Here is a 15,640-nt window from a genome sequence, read left to right on the forward strand (position 1 = left end):
CAACTACAGGAAGTAACTGCCTTATTACACATATACAGGGTGATTATAAAAAAACTATCCCGACATATGGGCCCCTAACTATCATACCATTCACAGAAACTGAATGAAATTTTGGCATAAGGTATTTTGATGTATGCGCTCAAGAATGATATGGAAAACAACAGTGTCACTCTAACAGTTACGGTTACAGTGAGAAAATTTTGAAAATATCAAATATCAACACCAAGTTTTTTGTATTGGAATGTGATCTCCATTGTGAAAAACCCTAAATAGCGTTCAAACGGCAACTTTAGCATGAAAATCACCGGCGGTAGATAGACTAAAAGTGAGGACAACCAATAAGGACAGAGAAGCAGCATAAAATGAAGCATTTTATTGTGTTTCATAAATTTTCCACATGACCTTGTGGAGGACTAATCAGGCTGGGATCTCAGCCGAAGAAACGGTGTGACCAATGAAACGAACATTAATGCTCTGGTGGTGCACGGCAAAGTCCTTTTTACTTGCCTAGCTCCGGGGATTTTCGTGCTACAGGTGACATTCCAACGCTATGTAGTGTTTTTCAGTATGGAGATCGCATTCCAATACAAAAAACTTGGTGTTGCCATTTGATATTTTCGAAATTTTCTCACTGTAACCGTAACTGTTGGTGACACTGTTGTTTTCCATATCATTCTTGAGCGCATACCTCAAAATACCTTATGTCAAAATTTCATTCAGTTTCTGTGAATGGTATGATAGTTAGGGGCCCATATGTCGGGATAGTTTTTTTATAATTGCCCCATATATCCAACGCCTGACGCTAGTGCTACCACGAGAATTTGAATATGTCCTCTTCTACCTGAAGCGAAATCTCTTGTACTGCATCTAGAGAAGCGGGTTTTCTTCATTTTTATTTATTGTATTTTGTTGTTTTGGTCATGAAAATGATAGATGGGAACCCTGTCATAAAGAGGCTGCATAAGTTATCAGTATAAGTTGGATCTCTCATACTGATGCTGATTACCAAGTGTGAAGCAATAAGAACTTGTTGCAAAGACGTTTTTTCAAATGGTTATTTTAAAGTAATTAAAAAGTTTCTTTTTTTTATTATTGAACTAGAATTGGCTTGTAATAGAAAAAATAACTTTTGCACAGGCTGCCGCTGCACATCCTGGATTAGCTGCTGGTGGAAGAAGAGCCCATCGAGGCACCCAGAGGGAAGGGGTGGAAGCAGTGCAGCATGGTATCGCTGGGATGCAGATTGGTGGAGATAGTGCTGGAAGAGGTGCCATGAGAAGGAGGGATGATTACGAGTTAGATTTCACCAGACCTGCACATGTCACAGATAAAACTGGTAAGAAATTATACTTGGTAAAAAAAATACTTTGATAAAAAATATATATGTACTGAAATGAGTAATTGAAAACAATTAGTGAAACCTCATTACAATGATGCTTGATATATAACAGTAGTTCCCTCTGCAAAAATATTTTACTTGGAATTGCCAATAGCTTAATGTTTGCCTCCTTTCAATTCAACGAATCTTTCACTGCAATGAATCCCTTTGTATCTTTTTTTTTTTTTCAGATTTTGTGACACTGCTACAAAGATATTTTTTATATTTCGCTTAGAACCTGTGAAACCTGTCTTCAATGGGAATGAGATTTTTTTCCATTGAACACAGGTTTCCGCTTAATAGAAGTTCAATTGACATAATATGGCAAATTATGTAACGATCTCAAAAAATATTGAAAATAGTATAATTACTTTATTAAATAATTTACTTTAATTAAATATTTCACTTGGTGTGATGCATTTACTTCAACAATACATTATATACAGTCCATTGCAAACATATTCGCATCGCTAAATAGTGAATATAAAATTTGAAGCAGTAAATAAATTTACTGCTCTGTAGGGCACTTATAATTAGGGGGATGTTACTTCAAGTGCCCACAAACTATCGAAAGGTTTTACTCGTTTTTGGCACTCCGAGTAAGATGCCATTAAGAATATTTCATATTTTCATAATTCATAAAGGGTGGTTGATGGCGTAAGCATTATCCAAACCCTCTCCCCCTTGTCATCAAGTCAGCAACCCCCTCCCCCATCGATGATGACGTAAGACTTAAACAGCCTGTAAAATTTCAGCAGTTCTTTGAAGGTTTTGACAGCATGCGTATAAAACGGTTGTAAAAAACCCCAGGTTTTTGAGGAAAATTGAATTTTTTTCCCACAACCTTAAAATATTTAATTTAAACATGTAATGTCCATCCTTTCTATGTACATCTTATATTATGTCCAAATATACATTTTTGGTGAGTGTTAAACTATGTATTTGATCAATAAAACTGACCATTGTGCAGTAAGGGAATAATTGTTCACATACAACCACTTCTGCATAATTGTATCTGAACCTTGAATTGTATGCGGAACTGTAGCAAGAAGATTGTTTGTGGCAAAATAAATGAATTTGGATAATGAAAAATCAGGGGATGGTGCCTGAATTTTTTCTTCAATTTTTTCCAACCCTGTAGAAAATGTATCCAAAATTGTCCTGATCCATCAAAAATAGAACCATAAAGTTTTTTTAATCGAACCCAAACTTATAGGAGCTAGTCTCATGTCTCTTTTTTTTTTTTTTTTTTTTTTTTTTTTTAAATTCCTCTATGTTAAATACCCCTGTTTCATTGAATTAAAAATTTGAAATATTTTTTAAAAGAGCAGTAATAATTAAAAAAATCTCTGGTTAAGAGGAGATAGCAGTCATTCTGAGGATTCATTACTCTGGAGGTGATTTCCACTTGTCTAAATTAGCCATTTATGGGTACTTAAAACCGCAGAATAACTTAAAATATTTTTGACATTTGTATTTAATGATTCATATCAATCACTTTATACAAGGCAATGTCATGTATAGTAACAGACCTACAGAATACCTTCATCTGCCTGACGATTTTAACAGGCCAATTTTCGGAATAAATTTGCAAACAGTGACAGGGCTCCCATTCTTCCTACTTTTTGATAAAATGTTCTCGTTTCTCGGTTTTGTCCTACTTTTTTACCAAATCCTATCAACAAAATTCATCTAATTGGTTTTAATTGAGCAGGGAATCATCAATATATTGCCAAATATTACAAATGTTGGAGATTGCAATTAATGATTCTGCCAAAGCAAAAATTGTATAGTTTTTAAGGTTATTTGGGGGAGGAATGTAGACCATTTGGTTTATTAATTTTTCATTTGTTTAGTTTGAAGGTTCAACAAGTATAGTAGTCATTAAAAACTTCTGTCTAGATGGAAAAAAATAATTTTGTATTTATTACTTCATGTTCTTAAATAGTAATTAATATTCATCATTAAAAATTATTGTGCAAATAGATGAAACAACAGTTCACATTACAAAGCAGTTGGATACATAGGCCTATTCTAGGTTTGATGATTCTGATGCTACCCAATAGCATTCAGTTGTCTTCTGTATTTTTAAGGCATGTGTGAAGAGGCATAAACAATATTTACAATGCTCAGCAAAGAGCTAGAAATGAAAGTGCTTCGTTTGTCAAGAATGATTATACCGGCATTGAACAGTAAAATGTGAACAAATCCCTTTATAAAAAGAACGCAGTAAAACTATCTGGTTCACCATGCCTTATTTACATCGAATCTTGTAATTTACACATTTTGCACTGTGTTTTTGAAAGTGGCCTCGGAGCGTCATTCTTAAAAAACTTGAACTCCAAAAAAAAGAATAATATATATATGAGGAGAGACAAAAGAATTATCTGTGGTTGCTAGTACACTGTTTTGTCCAAAAATTGGTTTTGTAACCGTCATTTTGCTTTGACTTGAGTCAATCTTATAGGATAACTAAAATAGTGCTATGAAAAAGGAAAGTTAATTCCAAATTTAAAAAAAAAAAAAAAATTTAGGGATTTTATGTATTATGCTATGGCAGCATTTCTCAATCTGTGGTCAGCGGCCACTCGAGAATAATAAAATAAATCAATAAATTTGATAAACAAACCAAAAAAAGAAAAGATCTAAAGGGTACCACCGTATAAATAATATATTAAAAAGGGGCTCCTCGAGTTAAGCAGGGCTCCCCCGAAGAAGTTATTCACTGAAAAGGGCTCCACAAGTCGGAAAAGCTTGAGAACCGCTGTGCTATAGTTATGTTGTCTGGGGGGGGGGGGGGCTGTCCTGCTTTTGATTTTTAGTCGTGCATTTTCTTTTTCTAATTTTTTGAGTGAGTCTGTAAATCGTCCTAAACTATAGTCGTCCTCTTCCTCTTGTCGTTTAACGTAAGTTAATTTATAAACATTATCATATTGTATGTTTATGACATTCTTTATATTATGTATATTTTATTGCATTACATATAATTATTGTTCAATTATTGATTGAATGCCATTTTTATTAGTCATTTTTGTGAATGAAAAATTGTGGAACAAATTATCAGTTCCCATTATTTCCTATGAAGAAGTTTGATTCGAATAACGAGCATGTTGGTGGAATGAATTAAGCTTGTTACCAAAGTTCCACTGTAAAAGTAAATCTAGTGTGACAGCATTTGGTATTTTTCAGATGCAAAATGATTCAAGTGTCTATTTTGAGTAGTGTGCCAGATGGCACGTGAATTTCTGGTTATTTATCTGGTTCTGATAGCCAAGACTGCAGCTCGAACAAAGCTAGGTTGTGTGCGTGGAAAGGGAAAGAGATTCTTGAGACAATTTATATTAAAAGTAGTAGTTAGACATTCAAACTGCATGTCCTGGAGGTAATGTAGAAGTCATACATTTTGAGAATATAAAATAGAGAATTACCAAGACATAAATTTGGGTATTAGTATAATTTTATTGTACGAGTATTCTCTTAAGTTGTTTTTTAAATACCTTATAGGTAGATCTGGAACTCAAGTACAATTAGTTGCTAATTTCTTTGAAGTCCTTGCCAGAGACAATTGGGTTGTGCACCAGTACCACGTAAACTTTGAACCAAATGTTGAGAGTGTGCGAGTGAGGAAAGCTATGATAGCTTCCCATCGTCAAACGCTCGGGCAGTGCTATCTGTTTGACGGCATGTCAGATTTGAAGACTACTACAAGGCTGGAGAAAGAAGTAAGAAACCGACTTCCTGGTTGAAATTGTCTTTATCAATTCTATAAATTTTTATAAGAATATATAAGGGTGTATGTCAATGAATTGTTTTGTATTGCCCTGAAAGATTTTTTCTTTCTGATGTTAACACTTAAACGACCTCTCACAAGGTTTTTAATTTTTCAATGCTGAGATATAAAAGACCGGTAACAAGATTTCTGGATTTTTAATTGCTTATGTATTTGTTTTTCATTTCCAAACGAGAAAATTGCCAGTGTAAAAGTAAGCTGAAATTGGTTTCCCGTGGTTCCCAACTTCGAGGCGCAAATGCGAGCCGATTAAAAAGTCTCGTCACAGAGAGCAACAGGCCTACAATGATTAATTATTCAATCATTACACTTCACTCATAGTTAGAAAAACTGGTGGCAGATGGCAGCACTACACAGAAACAAACTTCACGTCAGGTTTCACTACACGTACACGCACATTCCCGCGTGTACCAATTCGTTAGAGGTTCCGCAGAGGAACATGGACGAGGTACATGTGTGGTTTAGTAGTAGTAGTGTAAAAGTAAGCCTGCGGGAAATAATATGTGGTCATTTAAGTGTTAAGCTGTCTTTTATGAAAAAAAATATTCTAACATTCTTTTAATTTGAAATTACTTTCTAACTAATGACTGATTTGTATTCATAGCTAACGGAGGTGTTCTCCCAGCGTCAATCTGATGGAGAAAACATTAGAATCACTTTCAAGCACGTTGGCGAGTTGCAGTCGAAGAATCCAGAATTAGGTCGTTTGTTCAATACTCAGATGCGAAGGTAATCTCTTCAATGCAAATTCCTTCAGAGATTGAGTTCGAGCATGGTATAAATAATACAAATGAGTGTTATATCATAGGCTGGTAAATGAAAAGTTAACCATTGTATCATGAAATGTTTTTTGTACATGATGAGTGACTCTTGCATGCACAAGTGATGAACATTGGGGCTGGACAAATCTAACACTGCCATGGTGACTAAAAAATGGGTATTGGTGCGTAAAATGTTGTGTAGTTCTTAAATTATAGGCTGAGAGTAGCACAAAATACTTGGAATTCATAGCAGTTATCTGCCAACATAGAAAAGGGTCACACTATGCCCTAAAGAAAGAAGCATTTTGAACTTTTCTTTGGGTAAAATTTTTTGATGCCTAGATTTTTGTCGCGATTTGTTCAATCCCAATTAATACCTTTTGGGAGAGACATTCAGTCTGAAATATTTCCTTCATAGTGTCAAGGTCAGTGTTTCTTAGAGTGGACGATGTCTCTTAGGGAGGGAGGCAATAGAAGCTATAGAGATACAAGAGTGGGAGCCCAATGTCACAGTCGTCAACTAACATCCTGTTCCAATAAAATGTTTTTAGGTCATTGTAAGCCAAATGGGCTCCTTGAATTTTTTTTGTGTATGTGTGGAGATTGAATTGCATCAATTCAGTTTCATTTTATTTGGCATGAAATGTTTTGCAAAAGCATAATTAGAAAATTATCATAGTATTTTCATAGATATTAATGATTGTATTCTTCCATTTACAGAAATCTTCAACATCTGAAGTATCAGTTGTTGGGACGATATTATTTTGATCCACAGGCCATCACAGAAATTTCTAACTACAAGTAGGTTTTTCTAACAAACTTTTTTGTATTTAATATTTCACCTTGATTTTTATTTATTAATCCTCGTATCCTATTAATTTTGTAACCTAAATTTTATTTTTTCTATGCTATTCATGGTTTTGGATTGTATATTTCAGTTGAATATAAAAAAAATGACAGACTTAAACACAAACTTTCGCTGGATAAATTCATTAAGCAACTAAAACTTATACAAGCAATGTTGAATGTGTTGTCCGTGTTCTGGCTGCAGGATGGAAGCACAAAAATGCTTCTTCAACAACAGATCAGAGAATGTCATGATAATGATGTGGATGTGCTTCCAATTCAAATTTTGCTATCTGATCACTGTACTTAACATTTTGAGGCACCCTCCAAAGTCTAGAGTTGCAGGTTAAGGTCAGGTGCGTGTCAGAGCCAGATGTTGTGTCATCCTGTTATTGTCAAAATCATTCTTTTGCAGCTATTTTGCTGGTGTTGCAATGTCAGGGGTGGAAAATCTACTACAATTTCCGGCATCGCAATGGAAAGACTTTTTGATAACATCATTTGATCTCTTCGTAGTTTTATTTCTTGGGGCCACAAATGGAATTAGCTTGAGGGGCCCCTCTCCACGGGATTCGGCGCCCAGGCATCCCGCAACGTATAGAATGGGGTCAACCTATGCAAATTGTCACTCGCCCACAGAACAACAAAAAAAACCTTCAATTGCTTTTTCCAGTTATTTTTTTACTGAGAAAAAAGTTTACTTTGATTTATGTGTTCCTTACATTATTTTTTAAATTGTGTCGATTTTCCCTGACTGGCTGTATTTGACGAAACATTTGTATATCCTTTAACAGAAAATAAAATAGTGTATAGTCTTTATAAAGCTGAGGGGATTATTTTTATGTCATTTATTTTTTTCCTTGCACACAGGCTGTTCGCTTTGATGGTGTTTTTGAAACTGTCTAGACTATTGTGATATTTCATTTTTTTATTAATATTGTTTCTGGCGATTTGTTGGTAGGAAGCTCTGGGATATCTCGCTACCAATTAGCAATTAAGATATCCCGGGACTTCATAAGTTTTGATCTATATTTTATTGAAGCCCTGCTTTCCATGTTCCCCATCCTTTGTTTATTTTGTATATTGTTGTGCTATTGATTTTGATATAATTTTACTTTTGTTTGTTTTGTGATATAGAGTTGGAGAAGTAAACGAAGGGGGGGGGTATAATTAAATAGGTAGCTTAAAGCTAAATTTTTTTTAGACAGCTCTGAGGAAATTGGACTGGTGCTGAAAGGGATTGATCTCTATGTTGAACTTCGGGACCCGTTAGGGGTATGCCTCTAGGGGCGGGATAGCAATATATGATTGATGGATATATATTGATCCTTTAACAGAACGGAAAAGTTTGCAAAACAGTGTATCATTACACTGGAGAAACAGCAATGATGAATTCGTCTTCACCATGAGAAGTTGTGACATAAAGGCTGTTGGCAAATTCGGGTGTCTATGATCATGGAAAAGTAACGAAATGAGAAAAAGGGTCACAAAATAAGTGAAAAATAGGGGAGTGAAAACATGTACTCGGATTGAATTTTTTGTCAAAATAGAATTCTATTAAATTCCTAATAGTTTTATCATTATTTTCAATAAATACAAATGCAACGTCACAACAGGCAAAATGCCTAACGAGGTGGCTGATAAAAAGATGCCTATGGTTTTTAATCTCTATTAATTCCTTATAATTTCTAATAAATATTCTGAGAATGGTTTAGCAAAAGAACTTATCTCGAAGCATGATAAAACACTTATTTTAAATATGAAATGGGTAAATTCTGGTAAAAGAAGCGAGATATCAAACGTTTAAAAATACTTGAAACTGAAGAGAACGAAAGCACGACTTCAGCAAAAACAACAAAACTAATTACTTCTCCAGGGTTCCCAGCAACCTGGAAAGTCAGGGAAAATCTGAAGGGGTAAAAATTAAAAGGGCGATTAATTCCCATTCCAGTGGTTGGTCTTCACTTTCCCCCATAGATTTTCTTTCAGATCCTCTGGGAGAGAATAAGGAAGCCTTATCCACAATCTTTATCTGTATTTTCTTCTGGATCCCTTACTGAGACACTCTTTAGTGTACATGAGCAAAATGTTTTATCACTTGAAGGGTGAGATTTTGCATACTAGAAACCAATGCTGGTCAAGGTCACTGAACCTGCTTTTTCAGTATATAGATGGGGGTGGGGAGGTATATGTATAATATTTATGCCTTTATAATAGTTTGCCACATTTTCAGTACTCCCAGTAATGAGGTTTTTTGAATGTCGTAATCATCATCAGCATTGCTTTGATGGTCAGGAAAAGGATGATCCTCATAGAAATCAGTGTTGAGATTGCCGATTCAAATGTGGAAATTCGGTGGGGTTTTCTGTCACATCAATAATTTTAAAAATTGTATTAAATACTCTATTTCTGTAATATTGAGTTCGCTTAGAGATATACGAAGCCCAGAAAATTAAATATGAAGTAATTAGCCGGACCTACTTTCGAGTTAGATATCCAAGCAATAACATTGATTTCAACTTTTTATTTATATCTTCTCAAGCATGAAAATTAATGTCTCCGTATTGTCTTTTAATATTCAACTGAATAAATTCATATAGTTTAGGTTGTTTTAAAATTAATTATGGGCCCGTAAAAAGTACATCGAAAAAATTCCACAGCTTTAAGCATTTTTTGAAGTAAAAACAGGCAGACATGGATAACATGGAGTTCAAAAGGTGGGGGGGGGGGAGAATCAAAATACCTAGCACCCTTTAGAAAAGAAGGAAAAAAAAATTATTTTTACGTTTCTTTTGAAATCTAGATTTTTCTTTCATCAGTCGCACAGGTGAACTTAGACACGGTTTGCGTGTTCCTCAAAGAAAGAGGGAGCTATCACGTGATCCAAAAAAGCCTCATTGAAGAAATCCTGGGCAACGCCGGGTATAGTATAACATATTGTAAGGAGAGACAAGATAGAATTATCTGTAGTTGCAAGTACACTGTTTTGTCCAAAAATTGTTACCAAGTCATTTCTGTCATTTTGCTTTAGCTCGAGTCAATCTTTTAGAACAGCAGTTCTCAACTGGTGCTCCATGGAGACTTGGGGGCTCCTTGTGCACTCTCCGGGGGGCTTCGCGGCCGCTTGAGGAAAATGTAGAAAATAGTAAAATTTTTAAAAATTTAATATTTTTAAATAGTAAAAATTATCAGTAACTTTGAATAATTGAAAAATTGGTCTACGGGGCTCTGCCATAGAATTTTTTACTCAAAGGGTTTCCGTGAGTCAAAGGTTGAGAACCGTTGTTATAGGATATTGAAATAGTGGCGTGGAAAAACAAATTATTTTTGAATTTTTTTACAAATTTTAAAAAAAATTTCTGAAGGACTTTTTAAATATAATGCTATGATTATGTTGTTTAGGGGGTACCCCATCCTACTTTTTCTAATTTTTTGAGTGGGAACTGTGTGTATGCGTTTTTGGTCAGGGAAAATTTTAAGTCATGGTCATGATTCCTGACATGGAGTGACTCATTAAACGGAGTGAGCCATAGCTGTGCCAATTCCTGGTTGAGGATAATTGGGACTTCAAAAAGTGATCCGGTAAGCGGAGAGACGTGTTAACCGGGTGATGCACTAACAAGGTTTGATTATTGTAATCTTCATTCATGAATTTGTTGAAGATAGAGCATAAGAATATAGCCAAACGTTAAAAAATGTAACATTTTAGTACTGTATATAGCTTACACACACATATTCAAGCCACTTTTATGAGATTTAAAAAAAAACTTATACCAGTTAAACATATACCGTCATAATGCATATCAAAAATAGAAAATGTGATAATGAAAAAAAGTTTAGCTAATGATGAACTGATTTGGAAAAAAAAAAACTTTGTTGAAACCAAACAACCTTGCTCATGTGCTATCCTAATTATAGTTTCAACACACTTGTAAGAAAGGGAAACTAATAACTATAAACTCATTTGAGACAAGCAGCAGTTTTGATGAATGACATTATCCAGTATCGCAATTCACATGGCGTTTGATTGCATGTATTTCAATGCATAATGATTCTAAAGGAGTAGAGGATCACGGCAAGGAAAGAATTAAAAAGTGTTAACACTTGTTAGGCAAGATAGTTAGGCAATTTTGCAAGAATAAAAAAAAAATTATTGTACAATGTTTTTTTTCCTAAGTGTGCTGGGGACTTTAAATTTTCCAGTCAAATTTCTAAAATAGAAGTGATATGGTTAGTGAGTACATTATGTGCATGACAGGGTTTAAGCGAGATAAAAAAATTCCTTTAGCGATAATGGGGGGAAGCTTTAGCAAAATGCAGCAATGTTAATTATTTATGGTTGAATGTTTTATTGTTTCGTACTTCCTGTTAGCATTTTTGGGAAAGTGGCTATTACTTTCGCATTCTAAGATATTCTTTTGCATTTTGTGAAAAATGCGACCGTAGCTTAAACCCTGGTGCATGAAATCCATCTAACATTGCAGTTAGTATGATTTTGTATTCTGGTTGCACATTTTTAACTTTTTTTTTCAGTTTGCAAATATGGCCTGGTTGCATTACTTCAATAAGAACTCAAGAGGAAAAACTGATGATGGTTGTAGATACGTGTCATAAAGTTGTACGTTTGGAGACGGCTTTAGATATTATCGTGAACTTGAGTCAGAAAATGAGGGATTTCAAGAATGCTGTTATAGAAGAACTGGTTGGAACAATTGTCATGACACGGTGCGTTTGCCTTGATTTTATTTTTCCTTTTTTATATAACATTGTTTTAGTGTGTTTGAAGCTACTGTATATTTTTATTTGACTAATCTCCCATCCTTTCACTCCTGAATTATGAAAAAACCTTTCATAGGTGCCAAGTCTACCTGACTCCCGAAAAATCTCTCAAATTTTTAATGTAATTTCTTTTCTTTATTTTTGGAGGAAACATTATTCTAAAGGAATTTACCTATAAAAAATTGGCCTCTGATTTTTTTTTTTTCCCACAATGGTGTACATGCCTAACATTATTTCCACAATGTGACAAATTACTGGAAAATGCAGGGGTGGGAACTCTGTGCCAATTGCGCCGCACTGCGCCAAAACTAATATCTTGCGCCATCCTGCTCCAATAGCGTATTTTCGTATTTTTCTGTGCCAAATAGCGAATTTTGCTTCAGTATGCCCGGAATTTCGGAAAGGACGGCAAAAAAATTTTTGTTCCTGCTAGCCACGAAACGTTTCTTTATGAGAAGAGCGTGTTTTATTCCACTATACTTAAACTATCGGCCCCTGATCGGGCTTTCCATCGCGAAACCCCGATATTGTCTGTGATCGTGGAACTGAAGATGGTTTGCAATGCCTTTCCGCTTTAAAGTGCAAATTCGAGTGTTTCCGCTTAAAAAAAAAAATTCGTCACTGGAAGCAGCAGAAATACTGTAGTCGATTGTCATTGTGCTAAATCCCGATGTTTCGTGACAAAAAATTTTCATTCCGTTAGTAAAAAGTGCATGTCCGCCAAATTACGAATGTCAGTTTAGAAACTTTGCCGAATAACGAGCGTTAAATCGCCAATATCGCCAAATAACGAGTGTCAGATCGCCAATCTCGCCAGATAATGAGTGCTGAATTGCCAAACATAGAGTTGATTCTTCCGAAATTCTCTCCCATTTTTCAACAATTTCTTTCCAAGTATAAAAATATTAAAAACTTATAAAAAAATTTTTAGCTCATTTGAAGTGCTGCTGTTCCAGGCAGCAAATAGTGCCCTCAGTAAGCAAAAATCATCTTAAATAGACGGGTGCAAAAAATTTTATGACAGCCGCTCTTTCAAACAAGGTGTCAAAAGCCTAAAACACCAAAAACAAAAATCGAGCTGACGAAAAGATGTTTGATAACAAAAGACAGTGCAGTTTTATTTTCAAAATGGTTGAGGGTTAATGAAAATATTCTTGTTAATTTCACTGCTCGAAATTTATAAATATCTGCTCCGAATCCTGAATTTTGCTGCTCCAAGGCTGCTCCGATATGGACTTAGTCACTTCCCACCCCTGAAAATGTTTAATTTTAGAAAGGAAATGATAGTCAAGAAGCCTGGTTGAGTTGGCATTATTTAACTTACTGTTTAGTGCAGGTGCCGAAGATACTTGAGAATGCAAAATATGAGGATCCCATTTCATCAATTGATATAAGCCAGGAGTGTCCAGCCGGAATTTGGGTCCGTTTTCTGGACCCTTCGCAAAATTTGGAGGATAATCTTTCACTACAGCCCAAAGATACAGCAAGTGCGTTTAGATATTCATCAAGATGTGTATGGTGCAGATGTTTTGAAAATGTTGAGTGTTTCTGTTACCCAGTGGTTATCTCATGGACTTGCATGCCAATTAGTGATTGATAGTTCCAACAGTTGATTAAAATGCTCAATAATCTTTTCTCAAAGACTCAGGAGCATGAATCAAAGGGGATGAGAGAGCAACTTCTGAATACAATACAATGCCACAACAGGCAAAATGCCCAACGAGGTGGCTGAGAAAAAGATGCCCATAATAAATATGGATCTCATATATTTCAAAAATAAAGCAATCCAATTAAAAATACAATTACAAAATATATACATGATGAAATATTATACAGTGCCGATAAGAATACTTATGGTTGTCTTATTCTAAGTATGGATAGCTTCTCGATTTACCCAAATGTTTATCGTATTTCTTTTTAAACTTGTCAATTGTGTTACAATTTACTACCTCCTGGGGTAAGCTATTCCATTTATTAACAACTATTAGAGAAAAATTCTCTGCGACACCATAACCTCGCATTATCCCTTACTCCTATGTATTGTTCTTGGCTGACTTCCTTAAAGTTATAAACAGATTTCATCTGTATATAACTTTAAATGACTAAGATACTTTATATGAAAAATATATATATATTCAGGCCACTTTTATGAGACTGAAAAAACCACTTATACCATCTTATGCCATTTAAAGATATACCATCAGAATGTACCCCAAGTATATAAAATGTGGTAGAAATGAAAAATTTTGGCTAATAATAAACCAATATATTTTTCAAGGAAAAAATGATATTTAGCTTATTTTTATTTGGTTTTTCTGAAAAACCAAACCAAACAACCCTGCTTCATATCCAAATGAAGTGTAATCAATGGGCTCAGATTGTTTTTATTATATTAACCTTTTACCGGCCGAATTCAGATTCCAACTGATTTTCATGATTTTTTTTGTTAATTTCTCCTTCTGATTTTTTAGTTAAGAGATATCAATCGAGAAATTGAAGAAAAAAAATTTCCCTATGCGTTTTCTTGAATGTTCCCAATTGGGAACATTGGCCGGATCTGACTAAACATAATTTTCGCAGTGAAGCCATCTTACAGGATGATGCAAAATTCGTCGTCATTTATTAAATTTATTTTAAAAATTAAAGAATATACATATAGAATTTTAAAAATGATGGAAATAAATTTCTCTTGAATACACTCAAAAGACATGTATATCTGGATTATAATAAAGAGCTTATGATGAGCTGAAATGCTGGTCTAAAATTCACAAAAGAATACATACATACGGATTTAGGTTTTTGTATGGATCCCTTGGTAAGTTCAAAGATATTATTTAAAAATATAAAGATAGAGAAAATATTATTTACAACTCTGGTACCTAAAAGCACAGGCTCCGCTGACTGCTCACTAGCATATACTTCCATTTTATATGGGAAACCACATTGTTTGAGCAAATCATCCAAATTTTAAATCCAAAGCGAATCGGTTTTCCCCATATACACATCTTACTTGAATGATGAGCGTAATACGGTACTATTGATTCATCGATGCTTAGTTTATCATGGAACAACCCAAACCGAATGTGTGTAAATTTTTCATTTAATTCATCATAGATAGCCAACTTATCACCGGGTTGTAAGAAAGAGTTATCCATCAAATGGAAGTTATTTTTTATGTCTCTAAAGTTATTTCTCGGCATAACAGTGGGGACAATCGGTACTGCTGTGTCTACTGAAAGTACCCCAGTAATCATTTTCACTTGGTATTCTGTGATACCCACTTAGCAAAACCAATCCAAAAACTTTGCGATTTTTTTCCTCTCAATTTTCAAATTCGATCCATGTTGTGCGACATAAATATTTGTCATCTCAGCCAAGTAACTGAGGTACTCTTGCGGTAAAAATTTGAAAAAAATATCAATCGAGTCGGCTTGCACTTAGCTCAGGAAACTTATGACTGATTGCTTCAGTAGGTTCACTTATATTTTTGTCGAATTTCCACTTCGGTTGCATGAATTTCAGTCTTTTGGCACTTGACACATGATGTTTTCTTATTTTTTGACTGGGTCATTATCTGATCTTTGAAAGGCAATTTTGATGTAGAAGGCATGTTGATAGGATCTACAAATTCACCCACAAATGAACTACGTGGTGATCTTAAAACACAGATATAAACAAACATCTGCAGGAACGACCGGGCCAAGCATGTTGTCATCGATATCTTCCTCATCTGTAGCCCGCTCATTTTCAGCAGGCAGTAGCTGGCACATTTCGAATTCTTCATCAGAGAGATGTGATATATCAGAATCTTTCAAACTCAGTCTAATAAGCTACTAGTATAACAAAAAAGATGGGAAAAAGAAGTGTAGAAAGTCACAAGACCAGATATTTACTGAGAACTGAAAGACCAGCGTACCAACAAAATTACTCAAAACGTAGAGGGAAGGTTGAAGGGGAGGGCAAAGTCAGTCACAGAAAAAAGGGGGTGCTGCATGTAAACATCGGAATGTGAAATTTGATACTTTTCCTTCCTTTTGGGACACACCAGAGAGAAGGAAAAAGCAATAAATTGTTTTTTCGAAATGC

General features: G+C 34.7%; 1 protein-coding gene across 1 annotated transcript in view; it reads left to right on the forward strand.

Moving 5' to 3' along the window:
* The window catches only part of aub (piwi like RNA-mediated gene silencing protein aubergine), a 78,152-nt gene that overhangs the window by 9,686 nt on the left and 52,826 nt on the right, over positions 1 to 15,640 (forward strand). Inside the window, exons 3-7 of the mRNA XM_089232313.1 lie at positions 1,138 to 1,336; positions 4,883 to 5,100; positions 5,773 to 5,897; positions 6,650 to 6,730; positions 11,309 to 11,500. Of these exons, the coding sequence (XP_089088439.1) occupies positions 1,138 to 1,336; positions 4,883 to 5,100; positions 5,773 to 5,897; positions 6,650 to 6,730; positions 11,309 to 11,500 (815 nt within the window). The remainder of the gene's footprint in view (positions 1 to 1,137; positions 1,337 to 4,882; positions 5,101 to 5,772; positions 5,898 to 6,649; positions 6,731 to 11,308; positions 11,501 to 15,640) is intronic.

Source organism: Pholcus phalangioides, unplaced genomic scaffold, assembly GCF_987345545.1.
Source record: "Pholcus phalangioides strain wild (caught in Gottingen) unplaced genomic scaffold, Ppha-v1.0 ptg000005l_1, whole genome shotgun sequence".
Classification (NCBI taxonomy): Eukaryota; Metazoa; Arthropoda; class Arachnida; order Araneae; family Pholcidae; genus Pholcus; species Pholcus phalangioides.